Here is a 19,517-nt window from a genome sequence, read left to right as displayed (position 1 = left end):
TCTTGGTCCCTCGCGGAGCGACCCCCCACCACGATGCCAGAGATGCTCTAGCGGGCTAACCAGTACATCACGGCGGAGGCCTGGGTGGCCGTGAGGAGAAGGGACGACTTTCGACAGCGGGCTCCATAGAAGAGGTCAAGCACCCGCGGTGGCTGTCCGATGTGGTCCTCGTGAAAAGAAATCTAGGCCCTGCCTCAGTCTCTTCCGAGCGAAGGCTCAATATCTACCTGACCGCCTCTCGGCTCGCGATTAGACCCGGCCTAACCCCTTTTGTCTTTACATCCCTCGGCCTGCCCGCCTGCGTCGTGCTCCTCAGCTCCATGATGCCCGAGACCACACCTGCGCGGTCTGCCCGCTTGCATCGTGCTCCTCGGCTCCTCGGCTCCATACTGCCTAAGACCACACCTGCGTGACCTGCCCGCCTGCGTCGTGCTCCTCGGCCCCATGATGCTCGAGACCACACCTGCGCGGTCTGCTCGCCTGCGTTGTGCTCCTCGGCTCCTCGGCTCCATGATGCCCGAGACCACGTCTGCGCGGCCTGCTCGCCTACGCCGTGCTCCTCGGTCGCATGTTGCCCGAGACCACGCCTGCGCAGCTTGCTTGCCCGAGACCACACATGCGCGGCCTACCCGCCTGCATCGTGCTCCTCGGCTCCATGATGCACACCTGCGTGGCCTGCCCGCTTGCGTCGTGCTCCTCGGCTCCATGCTGCTCGGGATCACACCTGCGTGACCTGCCCATTTGAGTCATGCTCCTCAGCTGCATGTTCCTCGAGACCACAACCTCTGCTCGGCCAGCCCGATTAAGTCGTGCTCCTTGGCTGCATGTTGCCCGAGACCACTTTCTTTGCGCGGCCTGCCCGCCTGAGACGTTCTCCTCAAGCTGCACGCTGTCCGAGACCACCGGCGCATGCCCAACCTCCCTTATTTGCTAAATCCGGACCGCGCCCCTGGTAACGGACCAGCAGCCGCCCGGCAAGAACAAATACTGAAAGCTAAAGCCATGCCTCGGACTCCCGTTACAACGACCAACGCATAACTTCTTTCCGGGGGGGAATATGATGAGGATAATAATGGCGACAAGACTCGGGCTGACGTCAGCTGCCCCAGATGACGTCTCACGCCTCGATCGACCCGATAGCACCTGGTCAAACGGACCAGAACGCCAACCGAGGCACATTAACGCCCTGCTCAGGCTCAATCCTTCACGCCACGCCAACCGGTGGTAGATGCTACCAGGAGTACGATCCTGCCCCCTGTAAGTGAGCAGATCAGGCAACGGTAACCTCCCCTATAAATACCCTCGCGTTCAACAAGAGAAAGGGAAAAAGGGAGACAACAAACCCCCTGCCACTATCTTCTAACTTGATCGTTGGAGGGGCCGGGTCGAGCTTCCCGACCCGACCTTTGTGCAGGTGAGAAGCCGAAGGTCTCCACTGGACGCATAGGTGAGGAGTTCCCTCCCGGAGGAAGCGACGACCTTGTCCCGATCGGACCACCGTGATCGGCCACCTCAGCGGACTCGAGGGCCGCACCGGGAAGATCCCCCGTCATCCGGACCCGAACCGAGCTGCGTCGGCCCCGAGGCCACGACTCAACGTTGTTCCCGCAACAACTAATATCAAAAGAAATCATACTTATCTTTTTTTTTTTTTCCCCTCTTAGGGACAAAATAAATTGGGAACAGGATCCAATCGACGTTCTTGTCTATCTAAGCTCATTTCACCGTTTTGATCGAAGGAGCTGGATCAACAAAATTATATTGGGGGTATTTTTTATAAATATCACTTGAATGATAAAATTAATCTCGATTTTTGATTGGTTAGACTCATCGGACAATTCTCTCAAAAAAATCTTTTAATATGTGTGGATAACGCATTTGGGGGCCTCTTTGATAGGTGGCTTTGTAAACCGTTACTCCTAAGACTAGCGATTGTCATGGGGTCGATTGTGCATCCTTATTGGGTCGAATCAAGATAGTGATGTCACGATACATCGAATTCAAAATTTGTCTTGACAAGATCAAGCCACGTTGGAACCACATGGCATTGAACATACAATTAATGTGGCCTTAGGTGATTGATATGTCAACCACCTAGTGCCAGTGTGTTGTCTGTACCATGACCACCTGTCAAGCACATGTGGTTAGCATGGCCTTCGGAAATCGACATGTCAACCACATGAGGTGTTGACCATATCATTTGCCATCTATCAGTAGCCCCCTTGCTTCGTAGCTCGTTTGAGCACAGTGCTATCTAGTCAAGAAGCAACTTTGATTGACATTGTGGTATTTATAAGAGAGATGATTAGCATTCGGTTGGGGTATCATCAATACGTGTGTTTGGCCTTTCGATTGTACACCGTCAAAATGTACATTCAACCTTTCAACTATGAGTCATCGATATACGTGTTTGGCTTTTCGACTATGCATTGTCATGCACATTCGGTCCTTCAATTGTGCATTGTCGATATGCACGTTCGAGCTCTTGATTATGCATCGTCAATATACCCATTTGGTGTTTTGACTATGCATCATAAATATGCATATTTATCTTTTTAATTACACATCATCATTATGCACATTCGGTCTTTTGGTTATGCGTGATCGATATGCATATTTGGCTTCTTAGTTGATATGTATATTCGACCTTTTGGTTGCACCAAAGATGTTGCTTTATCTTTTAAGATTTTGGCCATGTCTACCGGCGTGCATCAATTTAGCCCCATTTCCTAATGGTAATGTTAATTTGATCACTCATCAAATTTGACGAGAATTGAACTCTTAGATTTTCATAATGATGACTTGTCGAAGCGTTGACATTGTCCACATGTACATTCTTTAAACAGTCGAGGATTCGAAAGTTCGCCATGATTACACCACTTTGGCTTCATGCAATGATGTGCCACCACTTAGCCTGTTAGCTGAACCATCGTATGATGATGTGGTTAGTAGAAGGGTCACTCAGACCCTATAAATAAAATGTCTTCTTCATGTGCTCCTCTCATGATTTTAGAACCATTCAGAGCACTTAGACCTTTAGTGGCCTCAACCTTTCAACATCTTTAGAACACTTAGAAAAGTCCATAATGTCTTCCTCCTCCATATCTTCTTCATCTTCTGATTGAGAATCCGGTGGTTTGAGAATCCAATCCGTCGACTATATACCAATTATAATAATTCACTCGACTCATCGACTACGAACGTACTAGGCCACTACATTGTAGTCCTCAAACGATATATGAGAATTCAATCCTTTGGACCTATCTATCCTCAATTGTCATGTACGTATAGTCCATTATCCATCTAATACCCCAATGACTATATACCAGGTATGGTGTTGTCAGGTCGATATGATTTTTATTTGAGTCTCACTCTAATCGTATTTTCTTGTAGAGCTCTTTGTCTCTCACTCTAAATGATCTTGGCTAGAGATTTATCTAAACAAGAACATATGAGATATTTCTCTCATGATACTGAAAGTGGATGATCCTCTATCGAAACTCAATAGCTCCCATAAGGTTGGCTAGCACTCTTAATAACTGGTTGTGCTAGATCTGGAACTTTCAAGCCTATAAGTTCGGCATCAAAGAGTGGAGTACTCATACATGACATCCATGGTGTCTCAAGTCTAAGAACCAGATACACCATATGGACGACGAAATCACAATGAGGCATCATCAACTATCCAACATTTCGTGAGCGGATCAATTAGTGAACTCATTTTCCAATAAGCACCTACACTGTATCCCTAGTATCCCCACATGAGCAGCTATGAGACCAGTCACCTCCATCATATGGACGAGTATATAATATATTAGTTTGTCTAGTTATCTCGGTGTCCTTCTTGAGTAATCTATGACCGAGATTTTTTAGAATCTGTGTTTAAAGGTGAATCGGTCTTACTATCATGATCTCATCGTGATTTGATTCCCATTGTATAGATCCATGGATATTACTATCATGGTCATCCGATTGGCTTGCAAGGCACCTATGACTAGCGAGGGGTGGCCTATCAACTTAACATGATATATTTAGAAGTATTAGAATACCATCTCGAGGTTGAATGAGTCAAAATGGGAGCAACACTATCGATTGGCCAATGCTCTTTTTGAGATGATTTTGTAGATGAGCAAGGGTTGGCTCATGAAAGAAGGGCTCAGTCATGTGCCTCAGGGTCTGTATCTGAATCTAATCTCCCCATTATTTATTTCCTTTGAATCCATCCTGACCTTGCTCCCTATATAAAGATGGATCTTTTGTGCTAACATCTTGACGATACGATCGAAGTGCCACAATGTTATTGGAGTCACACACACATGGCTCATCACCCATCGACATCTTGACGATACGAGGATTTTGCATGGGAGCAAAGGTGAGATGAACTCACTCTAGAAGTTTAAGAGGTAGCTCATGCACCGACCAATGGTCAGGGCTTGACAATAGCAACCGAGGTGAGGCTTGGAAAGCACCCTACTAATCTTTCACCTCTATCGTTGCCACCAAGCCAATGCCAAAGGGGCAGAGAAGTCCCGTCCTCCTCCCGACAGGCCGAGAGCTCCTAAGATAGTGGGAGCTGGGAGACGCCTTGTCGTTTGAATATGATGATTGTGTTGGGATATCACCTTTTTGCTTTGGGTTCCCTTCCATAAGTCTTATGGGAGGACGTGCTAGTTCCACCTAATGCTGATCCCCCAACTATCACATCAACCTATTGCTCAATAGGTCCTTTGGGCCTTAATGATGTTCCTCATACCTTATGGAGGTAGTAGTGGAGGTACCTCTTCTGATTAAGCTCTTCGATTTATTGTTTCATATCGTAGTAATCCTTATGGAGGTAGTAGTGGAGGTACCTCCTCTAATGATGTTCCTCATACCTTATGTCCATGGTTTTAGTGAAAACAATAAAATTTTGATCGATTACATTTAGTTGGTGGAGCTCGTAGAGGGTGAGGTGTACGGAGGAGCCCTTTCTCCATTATCTATATGAGTACCTTGTTAGGATCGAGAGCACTAAGAGGGGGGGGGGGGGGGTGAATTAGTGCAGCGGAAATCTTACAGCGATTAAAAACCAAAAGCTGCGTTCGTTCAATAAAAGCTATTATGATGCAAAAGCTAATTCTCAGTTTGTATCTAAGTGCAGTTTGCGTCTAAGCGCAGATTGCGTCTAAGCGCAGTTTGCGTCTAAACACAGTTTGCGTCTAAGCGCAGTTTGCGTCTAAGCGCAGTTTGCGTCTAAACACAGTTTGCGTCTAAGCGCAGTTTTGCGTCTAAGCGCAGTTTACGTCTAAACTTAGATTTACGTCTAAACGCAGATTTACGTCTAAACGCAGATTTACGTCTAAACGCAGATTTACGTCTAAACTTTGAAACTCGTTTGTATACTCGCAGAAGGCAGTATGCAGTTGAAATCAAGACGTAAACGTGAACTGAGAACTGATGATTGTGAGAGGAAAGCCGATTTACGTCTAAATGCAGTTTTACATCTAAATGTTGAAACTCGTTCGTAAAATTGTAGAGGACAGTTTGCAGTTATCAATAGGATCAAAATGTAAGTGTAAACTGCAAAGAAACTCTTTCGTAAAAGCACGGAAGACAGTTCTGCAGAATCAAACGTAAACGTAAACTGTAATGTACGAAAATACGAATTTACGTCTGAATGCAGATTCGGAAGAACAGCACTTAGAACTTGTTCGTGAGAGCGCAGAGAGCAGTAGTAATGGAGGAGGTTTGCAGTAATGATAAAGTGCTCAAAAATAAACGCAAACCAGAGATTTAGAGTGGTTCGGTCAGCCTTGACCTACTCCACTTTTGGCTTCCTCCACCGACGAGGTTGCCGACGTCAACTAGGGGCCTTCCTTCAATAGGCGAAGGCCAAACTTCCCTTTTACAGTTTCTCTCCTTTTGACAGGCTCAGGAGACAACCTTTACAGACCTTTCTCTCCTCACTTTACAACTGAAAACTTGAAGAACAGAAGGAGGAGACTTAAAGGCTTTACAACACTTTTGAGCTCTTAGAATCACAGAAAAGATCAAGATTTCGGTGTAGGTCTGTATCTTTTCAGTGCTGAATGGGTGGGGTATTTATAGGCCCCAACCCAATTCAAATTTCGAGCTCAAAACGATCAAATCCCGGAATTCCGGGATCAGGCGGTTGCACCTCTTGACTGGAGAGGTGGCACCGCCTGGCAGAGCTCGAAGTCTGAGCTCAGGCGGTTGCACCTCTCGACTGGAGAGGTGGCACCGCCTGGCAGAGCTCGAAGACTGAGCTCGGACGGTTCCACCTTCTCTGTCAGGGGTGGTTGCACCTTCCTGCCAGAGCTCGAAGACCGAGCTCAGGCGGTGCATCTCCTGACCAGAGAAGTTTCTCTTCTCTGCCAGAGGTGGTTGCACCTCTCTGCCAGAGGTGGTTGCACCACTCTACCAGAGCTCGAAGACCGAGCTCAGGCGGTGCATCTCCTGTCCAGAGAGGTTGCAGCTCTCTGCTAGAGCTCGAAGACCGAGCTCGGTGGTTGCATCGCCTGCCAGAGCTCGGAACTTGAGCTCTGGCGGTGCTACCTCTCGACAGAGGAGGTTGCACCGCCCAGTCTCGCTTGGAGACTGAGCCCTGGGCGGTTGCACCTCTTGGCTGGGGCGGTTGCACCGCCCAGTCTCGCTGGGAGACTTAGCCTGGGCGATGGCACCTCCCTGCCTGGGCGGTTGCACCTCCCACAGCTACTTGGGTTCGAATGGGTTGAACCATTCGACCCAACTTGAGTTCTTCAGGGGCCCAATTGCCCCAGGATTAAGCTAATGGGATCACCTCCCATTTCTAACTTAATCACCGTGCTAACTACGATTAAATCTAAGACAATTTCTGCAGCTTTGCTTCGGTACGTCAATCGCTTCTTCCGGCGAGTTTCCGGCGAACTTCCGTCGATCATCCGATGAACCCTCGGTGATGCTTCTGCGGACTTCCGGCAAACTCCTGGACTTTGCGACGATCCACTTGGCGAGTTCCGACGAGCTTCGCTTGGCAAGCTTCTGGACTTCTCGGATCTGTTCTCGCAGAACCTCCGACGACCGTCCGTACTTCCGTCGAACTCTCGAACTCCCAACGTGATCATGAACTTGACTCCGGCGCAACTCTTGCTGCTTGTCTATCTTTCATCGTAGTTAATCCTGCACACTTAAAACAAAACTTCGATCGAGACAATTAATCCTAAGCAATTAACCAAGTTGTCCGGCATGTCATTGGTCCCTCGACGCTTCGTCTGATTCTTCGGCGCATCGTCCTCTCCTACGGCCTATTGCCCAATCGGCCAGTTGACTCCGCAACTCCGATATCCTTGGCACAATACCCGCTCTACTTGGCCCGATGCCCGAGTCCACGGCCCGAAGCCTTCTGTCGATACGTCGACCGATCCACCGGCCCGACGTCCAATCTTCTGACATGTTCCTCCGGCACAACATGATTTTCCTGTTTTAATTATCTCATCCTGATCAAAGCATCCTGCGTCACTCAAAACGCAGATTAAATCATAAACATATATCAAGTAGTTTCATCATCAAAATACGAGATTCAACATACCTCAATATGAGAGGTATTTAATGGAGTATGTTCTTGATGAGGGAGGACTTGATCTCCCGTTGGTCTTTTATTATGTGATCGCTCTAGAATATTTGGTTATGGAGCCCTACGTCATTTTTTTGGGTTTAGAGCTCCTTTTCCGATGATGACAAACTCAGTTATAAGACATTAGTTTGCTTCTTGCAACCACTCTAGGAATATGATTGGAGGTCGTGTGATGATAAGTAGAAAAACTTCAATAGTTGAAGGCCGTCGATATAAGCATTAATTATAATTAGAACAGATGAACTTGGCTTAACTACCAATCTTATTTTATCATTGAACCATTTTATGTAACTTGTCAGGGACTCTGACTTATTGATGTATTACCAAAAGAGAGGTTATAGGCTTATTTGGCAACTTGTAACTAATAAAGTTGAGTTCAAATTCATTGGCAAGCTGATCAAAAGAGGAGATTGATTCAGGAGAAACTTAGAGAATTATTCTCTCATCGCCCCTTACATAGTTGTTATGGAGGTGCAACGTGTCAGGGAGTTTGTCATCCTAAACAATGTTATTTGTGGTGAATGTGGCTACATGTTTAGCAGGATCAAAGTTCCCTTCATATTACTCTAATGTTGGCATTCGGAACCCTAACCCTTGTGGGATTGATTCTTCTATAATACATTTTACATAGAGACCTTAAGTAGGGATCGATCTCTTGTTGCTTTTCTTGTCTAATCTTTTATTTAATATCCTCCATTCGTTGGTTCATCTCATACAGCTAAATGTGAACATCTAAAGGGAGCTCGACTAATTAAGCAATGGACTCCTTTTGTCCCTTGGGCCCTTGGAGAGGATTGTGATGTTACCCGTGAGAGAGGTTTTGAGGGGAGCTATTCCTTAGGGTAGATCGACTGACAGAAGTCATGAGTCTACCATTAGGAGTTGAAACAGTTAGTGGTACTAAATTAGGAAAATGTGGAGTAAGTGGAGTTGGGCATGACCAATGTTGTGTTATTTGGATAAGCTATTGGAGATAAGGGCCATGATCTAGTGTACTCTAATCAAGAATTGGTCATGTTGGGTTAGGTTATGGAAGGTTTCAATGAGTATAATTATGAGCTAGGTTGATAAAATTGGATGTTGTACAAATAGTGGTGGGTTAACTATCAAATCCTAGAGTAATAAACAGAAAAGTAGGGGATTAAGTACTTAAAAAGTGGGTGAAGTGGGTTCGACTAAAGATACGAGCTGAGTTGGTCTCAGGAGGATCGAGTTACGTGGGTTCAATATAATCAGATTTTTTATCGTTTGACCCGTTCGGGTCCTTGTGATTTAGCCTAGAAGGTCTTATGAAATTTTCCCAAGACATATTGTATCCTCCTAGTACTAAACTATTAATGTAATTTTTCATTATCCAAGTTGGAATTAGTTTCAAATCCAACTAAAGTTCCTCTCATGTCTATCTCAATTCAAATCACTATTATGATCATCCCGAAGGAACTAGGCCTACAAAACTTTGTTGGGAGCATTTTCGACAAATGCTCCTTCAACAGCCAAGTCAGTCTCAAGTTCAAACCGTTTGGACTAATCGAATAGCTTTCTTGAGGAAATGTTTTAGTGAGTTTCGAGATCATGTGGGATTCTTTGCTAATGGATGATTAATGATCTTCCTCAGAATAAAGTACCTTCTGTTTCTTCAGTTCAATAGGTGAGTTGTAGATCCTCTATATGGACATTTTTGTTTGTTATAACATGTTATAGTTTTATGCAATGCTCAATGGATATTGGCATAGGTTAGTAGTTCAAATAAATAGAAGTAGGGATGTAAAACCTTAAATTTCTTTTTTTTAATAATGTAATCTAAACTTTGATTAATATACAAGTCACTATCTATTCAAAATTCAGATCACCAATAATAGAGAGAAATATGCCACGTCAACCCTACATTTATACCTAATAAAATGGCCTTCTATATATCAAATCCTATCAATTCTCAGATCTAAGGTAACTAACTACTCAACTGTCGAAATACTACTTTTTAAACAAAAAGAAATACAGTTATATGTCATGTTAAAAATATGGATAAAATAAAATTAATTAATAATTTGCGAAATAAGATGATAGGACTTATAATAGGATTTATCTTCTCTTTTCATTTTTATTATATAAATTAAATATCCTAAAAAAATTCACATGTATTTAGTAATAAATAAGAATCAAAAGTATTTATTTTTCTAGGGATCAAAGCGAATCAATTGAGGGTTATGAATTTTCCGATCTGATTTGGGTTATATAACCATATTCATTTGGTAAGTACCAATTAATCATATTGAAACCATAATCATGTTGAAGGTTGTAAATAGTCCGTATCGTTCGAAAAAAAGAAATGCAAATCTCATCTTATTTATGGTTATAAACGCTTTATTTTCCTTTTGTTGTGCCTTCCAAATCCTCTAACATAACATAAATGGGTCGGATAGGCATAAAATATCCACAAAGATTCGATCCGCTATCATCAGTAACCCGACTGCACTGGTCCGCGAACGAGGCCCATGACATCCCATCATCACCTACCAACGCGCGGCGAGCGCTGTAGACGATGCTCGTCGACGATGGGTACCCGCGTGCTTCCCGAACTCTGTAGCCTTTACAACCGCATTCCCTTTAATTGCCGTCGCTATCCATCTGGTGCTCACGAGAATTATGCTCAGAATCTTCCCCTGTGGTTATTCCTTTGTTTCCTCCAGAAGTTCTAAGCGATTGTTCTTCCTGCTCTAGAAACGATTAAGTCATGCCATCAAATGGTCAGCTTGAGAGAAAGCCACCAACCCACACGTATCTGCCATCTTGGATCCTAACTTTGTCGCAATTTTATATACACTGTACCGCAACCCCTCGGAATCCCAAATGAAGGTCAGAGTCTAATCTACGAAGTCAATGAAAGGAACAAACCACAAGCAACAAGTAACAAAATCAAAATTTTGCAGGCAGGACGTAGAAAGTTTCACAGCCACCAAACTTTCTCCTCCCGTTTTGCTTACAAACACCAGAGTTCCCTGCTTTTCTTTGCTTCCTTCCTATCTCTATCTATAAATTTACAGCCCACCGGAGGGCTCTCAGCCCGCAACTATATCGAGCGCGGATTCCGTGTTAGCGTTCATCTCTTTGCGTATGGTCCCCGTTTCTGAACTCTAGATCCTTGTTCTTCTCATTGTAAAACCCTCTGTGGATCAAACTTTCTTCCGTCGAACCCGTAAAAATCGCTACTTTCCTCCGGTGTCGAAGAAAAATCACATTTTTCTGAGTTCCCTCTATTTCTCTCTGGGTTTTTGAAGAATCCAGAGCCTGAAATATCGGGTTTTGATCCTCTCTTCGACGTTCCAATGGCGAATTTGATCTGCTCGACGATGCCCTCGATGGCGGCTTTCACCGCCTCCGATCTTTTGAGGTCCAGATCGCTGAGGAAGCCATTGCCGCGGGTTTCACCGCTTTCATCTTCTTCCGATAAGCTAGGTTCGTCCCTTTCGTCTCTCAAACCCTTGTACTTGGCCCCTCTCGGAAGTTTCGGCCTTGGCTCTCGAGATGGACCGGCTTCGGTCGCCAATTTCCGAGGACTGTCGTCGAAGGCGAGGGCCTACGAGGCCGACCGGTCGGAGGGCATCCCGGTGCTGGACAACGAGGGGCGCGCAGCCGCCGCGCAGAAGGTCAAGATCGGCATCTACTTCGCGACGTGGTGGGCACTCAACGTGGTGTTCAATATCTACAACAAGAAGGTCCTCAACGCCTTCCCTTACCCCTGGCTGACCTCCACCCTCTCCCTCGCCGTCGGCTCCCTCATAATGCTGCTCTCTTGGGGCGCGAGGGTCGCCGAGGTTCCAAAGACCGACCTGGATTTCTGGAAAGCTCTCGCTCCGGTGAGAAATTTGCGATTTCGATGGCTTTTAGGATAAAAAGATGCATCCTTTTTGGATCTTGTGGATGTTGATGATGGTCTCCAATTCTGGTTAGGTGGCCGTGGCGCACACGATCGGGCATGTGGCTGCGACAGTGAGCATGTCGAAGGTGGCGGTGTCGTTCACTCACATAATTAAGAGCGGCGAGCCGGCCTTCAGCGTGTTGGTGTCGAGGTTCTTGTTGGGGGAGAGGTTCCCCGTGCCGGTGTATCTGTCACTGCTGCCGATCATCGGTGGTTGCGCTTTAGCTGCAGTGACTGAGCTGAACTTTAACATGACCGGTATGAGTGGTTGAGATGATGCGTTTCAGTAATTTAACTCTGCGAAATGTTATTCTTGCCGGTAACTATTTCATAGTTCCTAATCTCTTTTGGTAGAAAGGTGGTATTTCTTAGTAATTTTTGTTCAATCATTTAGTTTTTCCTCTTTCTTTCTTTGTCGATATTTCAAATGTTCTAAATTAACTTCTTTGAGAAGAACTCAACAGTAGCAATTTGACAAGAACAAATATTTGTTTGATGAGTCGAGTATGAAAGTTGTTCAAAACCTTTCTCTTTCACAATGCCTTTACGTGTATGTCACTACTAGTCCGTTTGCCGTGTTGCTTAATGATGTCTTGAGGACTATCTTGAGGTTTCCTAATAATTCTGTTCTAAGAATGGCATTGTTCACATGGAGTCTGCTACCTGAAGTGTTTGATCATGTTTCTCATGGTTGCAGGATTTATGGGGGCAATGATATCAAACCTTGCATTTGTGTTTCGGAATATATTCTCAAAAAAAGGGATGAAAGGGAAGTCGGTCAGTGGAATGAACTACTACGCCTGCCTCTCTATGCTATCTCTGTTAATACTCATGCCCTTTGCTATTGCGGTGGAGGGTCCTCAGATGTGGGCTGCTGGTTGGAATAAAGCAGTATCACAGATCGGTCCTCATTTTGTCTGGTAATTATATTGTTTTCTCCTATTCCTCTTCGATTTCGTTTTTTTTTTTTTGTATCGAGACACTGATGACATTTACATGCTCTGCACTGTGCAACATTATTGAGCACCAAATTCAAATGTTGTACATCCATTATCTCAAGATCTTCTGTGTTCTCATCTACATGACATTTAGTGAGGGCACCTTGGTGATTTAGGTGTCAAATCGTTCAATAGCATCTAAAACATGTATGTTTACTGATCTTTTTCTTTTGTACATATATGGTTTTCCCTCAGTATTAAGGCAAGAGGTTCTTCCATGTAATACAGCAAATCAATTCATAATTTGCTTCCATTTAGTCAATAATTCTTCTTGGTCAAAGTATACTATTCCATTGTTTGGTCAGCAAAGACCATTCAATTTGTGTAGACTGATTCCAGAGTTTGATTAATTTAGAGAGAACTATTTTCTTTGTTCTTCCACTGCTGATCATTCACTATGCATCGTATCATAGTGTTTCTGTAGCTAACATAATTCACCTATTTATGAATTATGTAGGTGGATGGCAGCGCAAAGTGTGTTCTACCACTTGTACAATCAAGTGTCCTACATGTCGCTTGATGAAATCTCTCCCTTGACTTTTAGCATTGGTAACACCATGAAGAGGATATCGGTGATTGTTGCATCTATCATAATCTTCCACACACCTGTTCAGCCAATCAATGCCCTCGGAGCTGCCATCGCCATTTTTGGAACTTTTCTCTACTCCCAGGTAAATTTGCTCCATCAGTTCTTGAACTGAAATCTAATTCCTTTTTTTTGTCTCATATGGAGCATGAAATAGTAGTGAATGAAAAAAAGATTGCACTATTATGTATGGTAGTTAAACCAGTGATTGTGCAATGGTGTTCAACATCTAGGCTTAAAGTCTGTAGGGCAAGTAAACCTTCATTTGTCTTGTGCTTCAATATTATAGCCAGTAATTATGTGCAACTTAATAGTGCTTACTTGTGATTTACTTGTTTTGCAGGCTAAGCAGTGAAAGCTAGTGCGGCCTTTTCGATATGATCATGCATGCTACTATACTAGTCATCGTTAGTTCTTATCTACCGATTCTTTGGTGCATTTAGTGGCAGATTAATTAATTTTGCAAAGCAGCAGCTGAGCAGCAGCATTTTGTTGCAGATAGATGTATTTGGAAAAATAAGCAATTGCAGTCATTCTTTTAGATTTAGGATGTTATCTGCAGCTTATATGAGTATTTCTACCAAGACTATTCTCATTAAGAGATTTGAGGGAGTGTGGTACTGTCAATGCTTGTGTGATGTATGGACACATTTGATTTTGAGGCAAAGTAATATCTATATATGTATATTGTCTATCTCATTTGTTGGAACGTTTGCCATAGTTCATTATTCCCAGTCATATGGGAGAAAAAGTGAGGACCAGTATGTGGTCCTTTTGGGTTCTTGAAGGACACACTAAATAAGGATTGCCTCTTGGTTAAAGCGGAGAGCCAAGTTGTCCACACCTGTGATTTCGTGATATCGTTGTGATTCATGTCTGAAACATTAGATCTTCTTTGGATGTTTGCTGAATATGCAATGCCTTGTCAGCCTTCGACTGCTCTGCAGACTTTTATGAAATATATATTCATATCGATACTACATTTTCTGGTTTTTCGGGTGGGAGAATGGCAAAATTCCAAGGTAATTGAATACTTCATTATCAGATGTTAAACAATTGAATTAGCAAGAAAACCATACTACTTCTCTCGAGTTGGAAGCAAGTAGGAAGAGGCATCAACGCATGCTGCTATATGGTAGAGGTGAAGATGGACCACCACAGTGATATGCAGCAGGGTAAACAAAACTTCCTACATTTCATCTGGGTATTTGACCACCAAGATTTCAACACCAGACATATTCATCATCTGCCTACTCTCATACAATCACCCCTTGATACATGTAACACTGACAGTACATCCTGTATCTGTTTTGATATTTAATCAGATGATAAAAAAAAAATGTAGTCAAGAATCAGTACATCAAGTTCAGTGTTCAATCTGAATGTTACACAACAGATGATATGCCTGTCAAAAGGCAACATACTCATCCAACACAGAATAGAAGATTCATGTTCTGCTTGACTGGGTCATACATGTGTGCAATACTATTCATTTCATGTATTTAATAAAGGATAAAGGCAGCCGAGGCTGGCATCCAAATAAGTAAACTTCATAGATATTAATAAATATTAAGTATCCATTCTCAACCACAAGCATAAGTAAATTAACATTGTCATTTCAGTCACTTGAACCAAATTCGCTAGAGAACATATACTAGAACTACCATTTGAGAGTGATACCAAAAAGATACAGCATCAAGCTGTATGCCATGTTCCCTTGAGACCTAGAATTACCATTTTCAGTGAAACCAGAAAGACACAGCATTGAGACATCAACAAAAACAAACTAGAAGAGAGAAGTCCCCTTCCCCTTTTTGTCTCCACCAATCTCGAAGTGCTTGCATCTCTGTATCAAGGATGAAAATGATGTTAGTTATAGATAAAAACATTAAAAGGTGAAAAACAATAGAATATCAGAGCTAGTACTTTTATGGGATGCTGCGAATAATGCTTGCAACTTTGGCATTGAAGCTTCAACACAATCTTCTTGGTGGTTTTTGCCTGGCAGAAAAGTAATGACAATTAGTACACCTACACTACTTTAGAGGACAGTAATATGCACAGCTGACAGTCATCTCACATAAAATTGAATAGATGATGCACGAGAAATGTATTCATCATGTCTAATTTGGAAACATAAATCCAGAATCCAGCTAGCAGTTGCAGAGCAAGTATATATATAACTCATGCATCAGAAATAAAATTCCTTAAGCACCATGGAACAGATAAAAATACCTTCTTGTGAAAAACAGGCTTCGTCTGTCCACCATAACCTGATTGCTTCCTGTCATAGCGTCGCTTCCCTTGAACAGAAAGGCTGTCCTTTCCCTTCTTATACTGTGTAACCTTGTGAAGAGTGTGCTTCCTGCAAGCCTTGTTCTTGCAGTATGTTTTCTTTGTCTTGGGAACGTTCACCTGAACAATGGCATTCACAGTAAAGTTTATCATCAACAGATAAAAGAGAGCCAGACCACATATAGCAAAGGAAGTACTTGCTAAAAGAAAAGGAAAAAAAATTAAACAAAATTGAAAAAATAAAGTCCGGTTAAGGCAAGTTTTCCAAGCATCTCAATTATTTGGAATTCTGACCACCAAATATCTCATAATTATTGAAGTGTAATAACCATACTACAAGACTCTCTTTGTTACATAATCAATATAGCTAACCTCCAAGATAGCCTTTGACTATTAACTCAGGTTTCAAGATCCCAAGACACCAATTTTTTAGCACCAACACCAAACATACATGATGGTACACCTAAAAGGTAGTTCAAACTCCTCTAGGATTATCAACTTACATCAGCTGACTTGAGCTCAATTTAGACTGTAAAAATCTGCATTGATTCTGGTGTAGTGCCTCTAGAAGAGATTGATTCAAGCGTATCTAGTGTAAGTAGATGCAATTATTTTATAATTCAATGGAAAATCAAGATTGTAAGCTGAAAGATACTCACTGCAATTCTATCTACACAATTAGCTAAAGCCCACGTATGATGTATCTCCAGTCGCTACTCAGCAGGCGTTACAGGTGATAATAATTTTGTAACTCAAGAGGTTCACACTAACAATAAGCTCTAGGTAACCATCTGGAATGACATGTTATTTCCTCAACAGGCTGTTACACCATCAGGCTGACAGATCTTTGTCAGCAGAGAGAAGAAAGATTAGCTCTAGATATTACTCTGGAAGCTTCCATATCTCTAGTGTGGAACTGCATGTTGTCACTCAGACTTCCTATCAAATTTCATATAAATTTCTATCAAATTGCACGAATAAAAAATATTCAACTGCATTCTCATATGACTTCCCAACATAATTATCTGATTTTTTGCACGCAAAATTAATTCGAAATTTCCAATAATGTTGGTCGCACCAATTACAAACAAGAAGCTATGTTAAACACTTCAACCTAAATGTCATCAAATACTAGTATTGAGTCATCAGACAGAATTCATACAGTTGTCAAAAAACCTAAATGTCAAACGTATCGTGTAAATTTGAAAACACAAATGACTTCATTCACATGAATGAAACCTAAAAATATGCAGTAATAAATCTAATAATTTGCCCAAAATGTTTTGGCAGATTCAGCTATTGATACAATATGCAGCCGCAAGAGATAACAAGAGAAAAAAATTGGTCTTCACACCACGACGCTAACATGATTAGCTTCACCAATCACGGGAAACGTCGTTTATAAACGGCCGAAACTAGTAATCCGAGAAATCTTCCTTAACAAAGTTAAGACTCAAAGAAGCCTCCTTTCTATGCCAAAAATCCCTAGCCTATTTTGAGCGCTCAATACTATCCACCTCCGCCCATCCACAGAAAACATGCGACGGATGAATCTAGCCACGAACCCCTAAAAGATCGATTTTTGTTCCGATATATGGAACAGATCAAACACTATCGATACAAAGAAAACAGTCGGGAAGAATCGAGGAAACAAATCCAAAATTTCCCATATCCACAAGGACAAAAAGAAACAAGATCCGTCGCGTTACCATGACTGCAGCGCTTGGTTGGTGTTTCCGCCTCCCAAGACCAAGAGCAATAAGAGCCGGACGAGGTCGCAGCCGCCTTTCTTATGTACCGTAGAGCGGTATGTTAGGGTTAGGGCTTTAAAACGTAGACCAATGGAATCCCAAATGTGCGCCCCCACGCCATGGATGGGCTTTTGGGCTGGAGCGAGGACTCTCTCAAAAGCCCTCGAGGCCGCGAGTAATTGACATTTAGGCATTTTTCGTTTGATGAGCAGCTAAAAGTCCATTATGTTCGCGTGGCGGTCGAAGCACCCTTCAATGTAACATTTAGGGTTCAATTCGACTCGAACGTTTCGACTCGGTGCGAGACGATTGGAAGCTGAAAGCTGCACGATTTGGCATTTTTCGTTTGATTTGATTAACCGGCAAGTGATGTAGAACAAAGTGCAGGTTGTTCGATCTCTGCCCCCCATGCCTTCACTTCCGGAGTGGTACATCATCGCACGATCAGCTGCTCATTTGCTTTCCTAATGAATGCTAGATCGAACTCAGCCATCATATTCATGGTGTTTCGTATCTTTGTTGTTTGAGCTATCAATCTCTACATTGAACAATTCAAGTAGGATTCCAGTTGGTATTCTGAAATTTCAAGGCTCATCAACCCTTGTCATGCAGCGTGTTGCTATCCACAGCGTAGCAATTACAGGACAAGGAGCTTCTGTAACAAATAAGAGAAGAAGAAGAAGAAAGAAAGCGAAAAGCCAAGTAAAAAAAAGAACCTAGAAATCAATGGTAGGTTCTCCTATGTTCAAATTTCTCTCCACCGTCCATGGCAAGTTGAACAACTTGGCCACGACAAACTTGAAGATCTTGTTCACGTTAATGTTGTGGGTGGCACTCGAAAAAAACAGTGTCGCTTTCATCGCTCTTGCGCATGCTCTGGCCTGCTCAAACAACACAAAAATACCTGCTCATTTCCGCACCAACATAGTTCTTAAAGATTATGCACTACTAAACAGTGATCGAGGCTGCAATTAGAAGAAGAAAAACTCGATTTTGTTTCAGCATCGATGTTAATCTGTGATCGAATCACAGACAACAATCTACGGATGATGGGATATTGGAATGAAACTCCACCTGATTCACGATCGCCCATTGCATTTCAAGAGGAAGCTGAACGAAGTCATCAAACTTGGTCCCTATAAGTACAGGAATCGCGGTCTAGACGAAGCGGAAGAGAGACGAATTAGTATGATCAGCAGACGCAACCATGAGAGCCATGGTATCAGATGCAGTAGGGGAAAGCAAATGAGGAAAACATCAATACCTTGTTCCATCTTCTTGCTTGTTGATACCAGGAAATAGCACTGAAGGAAGAAAGGTCACACGACATGAGATGCAGAACAAGAACTTCCAAGCATCCTTACTAATCTTCAAAGGAGATGATACACAAGACACGATTTCAACTTATGATAGAGGAAATACTAACTTGTTTAGCGTACATCGGTTGGTAAGATCGAACATAATGAGAACTGCTACAGCATCTTTACAGGCGACGGGGACATGATCCAGATGATCATCACCTACAAGGACCGTGTTTAATCTCCAATAGGTTCATCCTGGTATGCTAACATGGCATTTATATTTGAAGAAGAGAACTCTGTTCTTACCTTCTACCTCCCATATCCTGAAAGCGATCCTTGCTCCCTTGAGATCGAAAATTTTGTCCATTAGATTCAATCCTGCAGTTTCTACTCCTCTCTGTTCCTCCATATCTCCCACACACTTGGTCTACCGCATCACGCAAGCAACACAAAAGAACAGACTATCAGATCTACTTACGTTTATTGCAGGTTAATGATAACCAAAAGATCAAGAATTGCATATGAATATATACCATGAAGCTTGTTTTTCCAATATGGCAATCACCGAGGACGCTAATCTTCAACGACAGCACATCGGAGTCCACCTCCGTTTCGGTGCGCACCCCCACAACATCCACCTGGGGAATGTCATGTAGCACCACCATGGGATTCGGCGCACGCAGGTTCGCCTTAAGCTGCCGGTACCGACCGTCGCAGGAGGAGCACGAGACGAGGTGGCCCCGGACGGCGTGGAAGAAGCGGCGGACAAGGCGAGCCCACTTGGCCTCGAGGTGGACCAGAGCCTGGCCGACGTGACTCATGTTCGTTGGGCCGTGGCGTCGATGGTGGCGGTGAAGGGTAGAAGGCCTCTCTCGCCCATCAACGAAGGGGAGAGAGGGGTGGTGGGGAGCCAAGGTATGGCTCCATAATCGTTGGTGGCCCTTTGTATCCTATTCTCGTTGTCTTCTTCCTCTCCTTCACGACTTTCTCTCTCTCTCTCTCTCTATCATATGGTGCACGTGGTGACGAGCGGATGGTGCGTGAGGAAAGGGTTGACC

At 43.3% G+C, this 19,517-nt stretch overlaps 3 protein-coding genes across 3 annotated transcripts; 1 reads left to right on the top strand and 2 right to left on the bottom strand.

Annotated features, from left to right (window-relative positions):
- Positions 1–10,579: 10,579 nt before the first annotated feature.
- Positions 10,580–13,806, top strand: LOC135592930 (glucose-6-phosphate/phosphate translocator 2, chloroplastic-like). The gene is made up of 5 exons (XM_065082665.1): positions 10,580–11,466; positions 11,561–11,786; positions 12,226–12,448; positions 12,984–13,197; positions 13,456–13,806. The coding sequence occupies exons 1-5, from the start codon at positions 10,936–10,938 to the stop codon at positions 13,465–13,467; spliced, it is 1,206 nt and encodes a 401-aa protein (XP_064938737.1). The 5' UTR covers positions 10,580–10,935; the 3' UTR covers positions 13,468–13,806.
- Positions 13,807–14,641: 835 nt separating this feature from the next.
- On the bottom strand, positions 14,642–17,274 carry LOC135592933 (large ribosomal subunit protein eL42). Its single transcript, XM_065082667.1, has 4 exons — positions 17,117–17,274; positions 15,348–15,527; positions 15,039–15,113; positions 14,642–14,958 (listed from the first exon to the last, which is right to left on the bottom strand). Exons 1-4 carry the CDS (start codon positions 17,117–17,119, stop codon positions 14,899–14,901), a joined length of 318 nt encoding a protein of 105 aa, XP_064938739.1. The 5' UTR covers positions 17,120–17,274; the 3' UTR covers positions 14,642–14,898.
- A 466-nt stretch (positions 17,275–17,740) lies between these two features.
- On the bottom strand, positions 17,741–19,401 carry LOC135592932 (septum-promoting GTP-binding protein 1-like). Its single transcript, XM_065082666.1, has 6 exons — positions 18,993–19,401; positions 18,766–18,886; positions 18,585–18,678; positions 18,423–18,462; positions 18,233–18,316; positions 17,741–18,039 (listed from the first exon to the last, which is right to left on the bottom strand). Exons 1-6 carry the CDS (start codon positions 19,278–19,280, stop codon positions 17,875–17,877), a joined length of 792 nt encoding a protein of 263 aa, XP_064938738.1. The 5' UTR covers positions 19,281–19,401; the 3' UTR covers positions 17,741–17,874.
- Between the last annotated feature and the right edge of the window lie 116 nt (positions 19,402–19,517).

Source organism: Musa acuminata, chromosome BXJ1-9 (assembly GCF_036884655.1).
Source record: "Musa acuminata AAA Group cultivar baxijiao chromosome BXJ1-9, Cavendish_Baxijiao_AAA, whole genome shotgun sequence".
NCBI lineage: Eukaryota > Viridiplantae > Streptophyta > Magnoliopsida > Zingiberales > Musaceae > Musa > Musa acuminata.
This window is presented reverse-complemented; position numbering and strand designations above follow the sequence as displayed.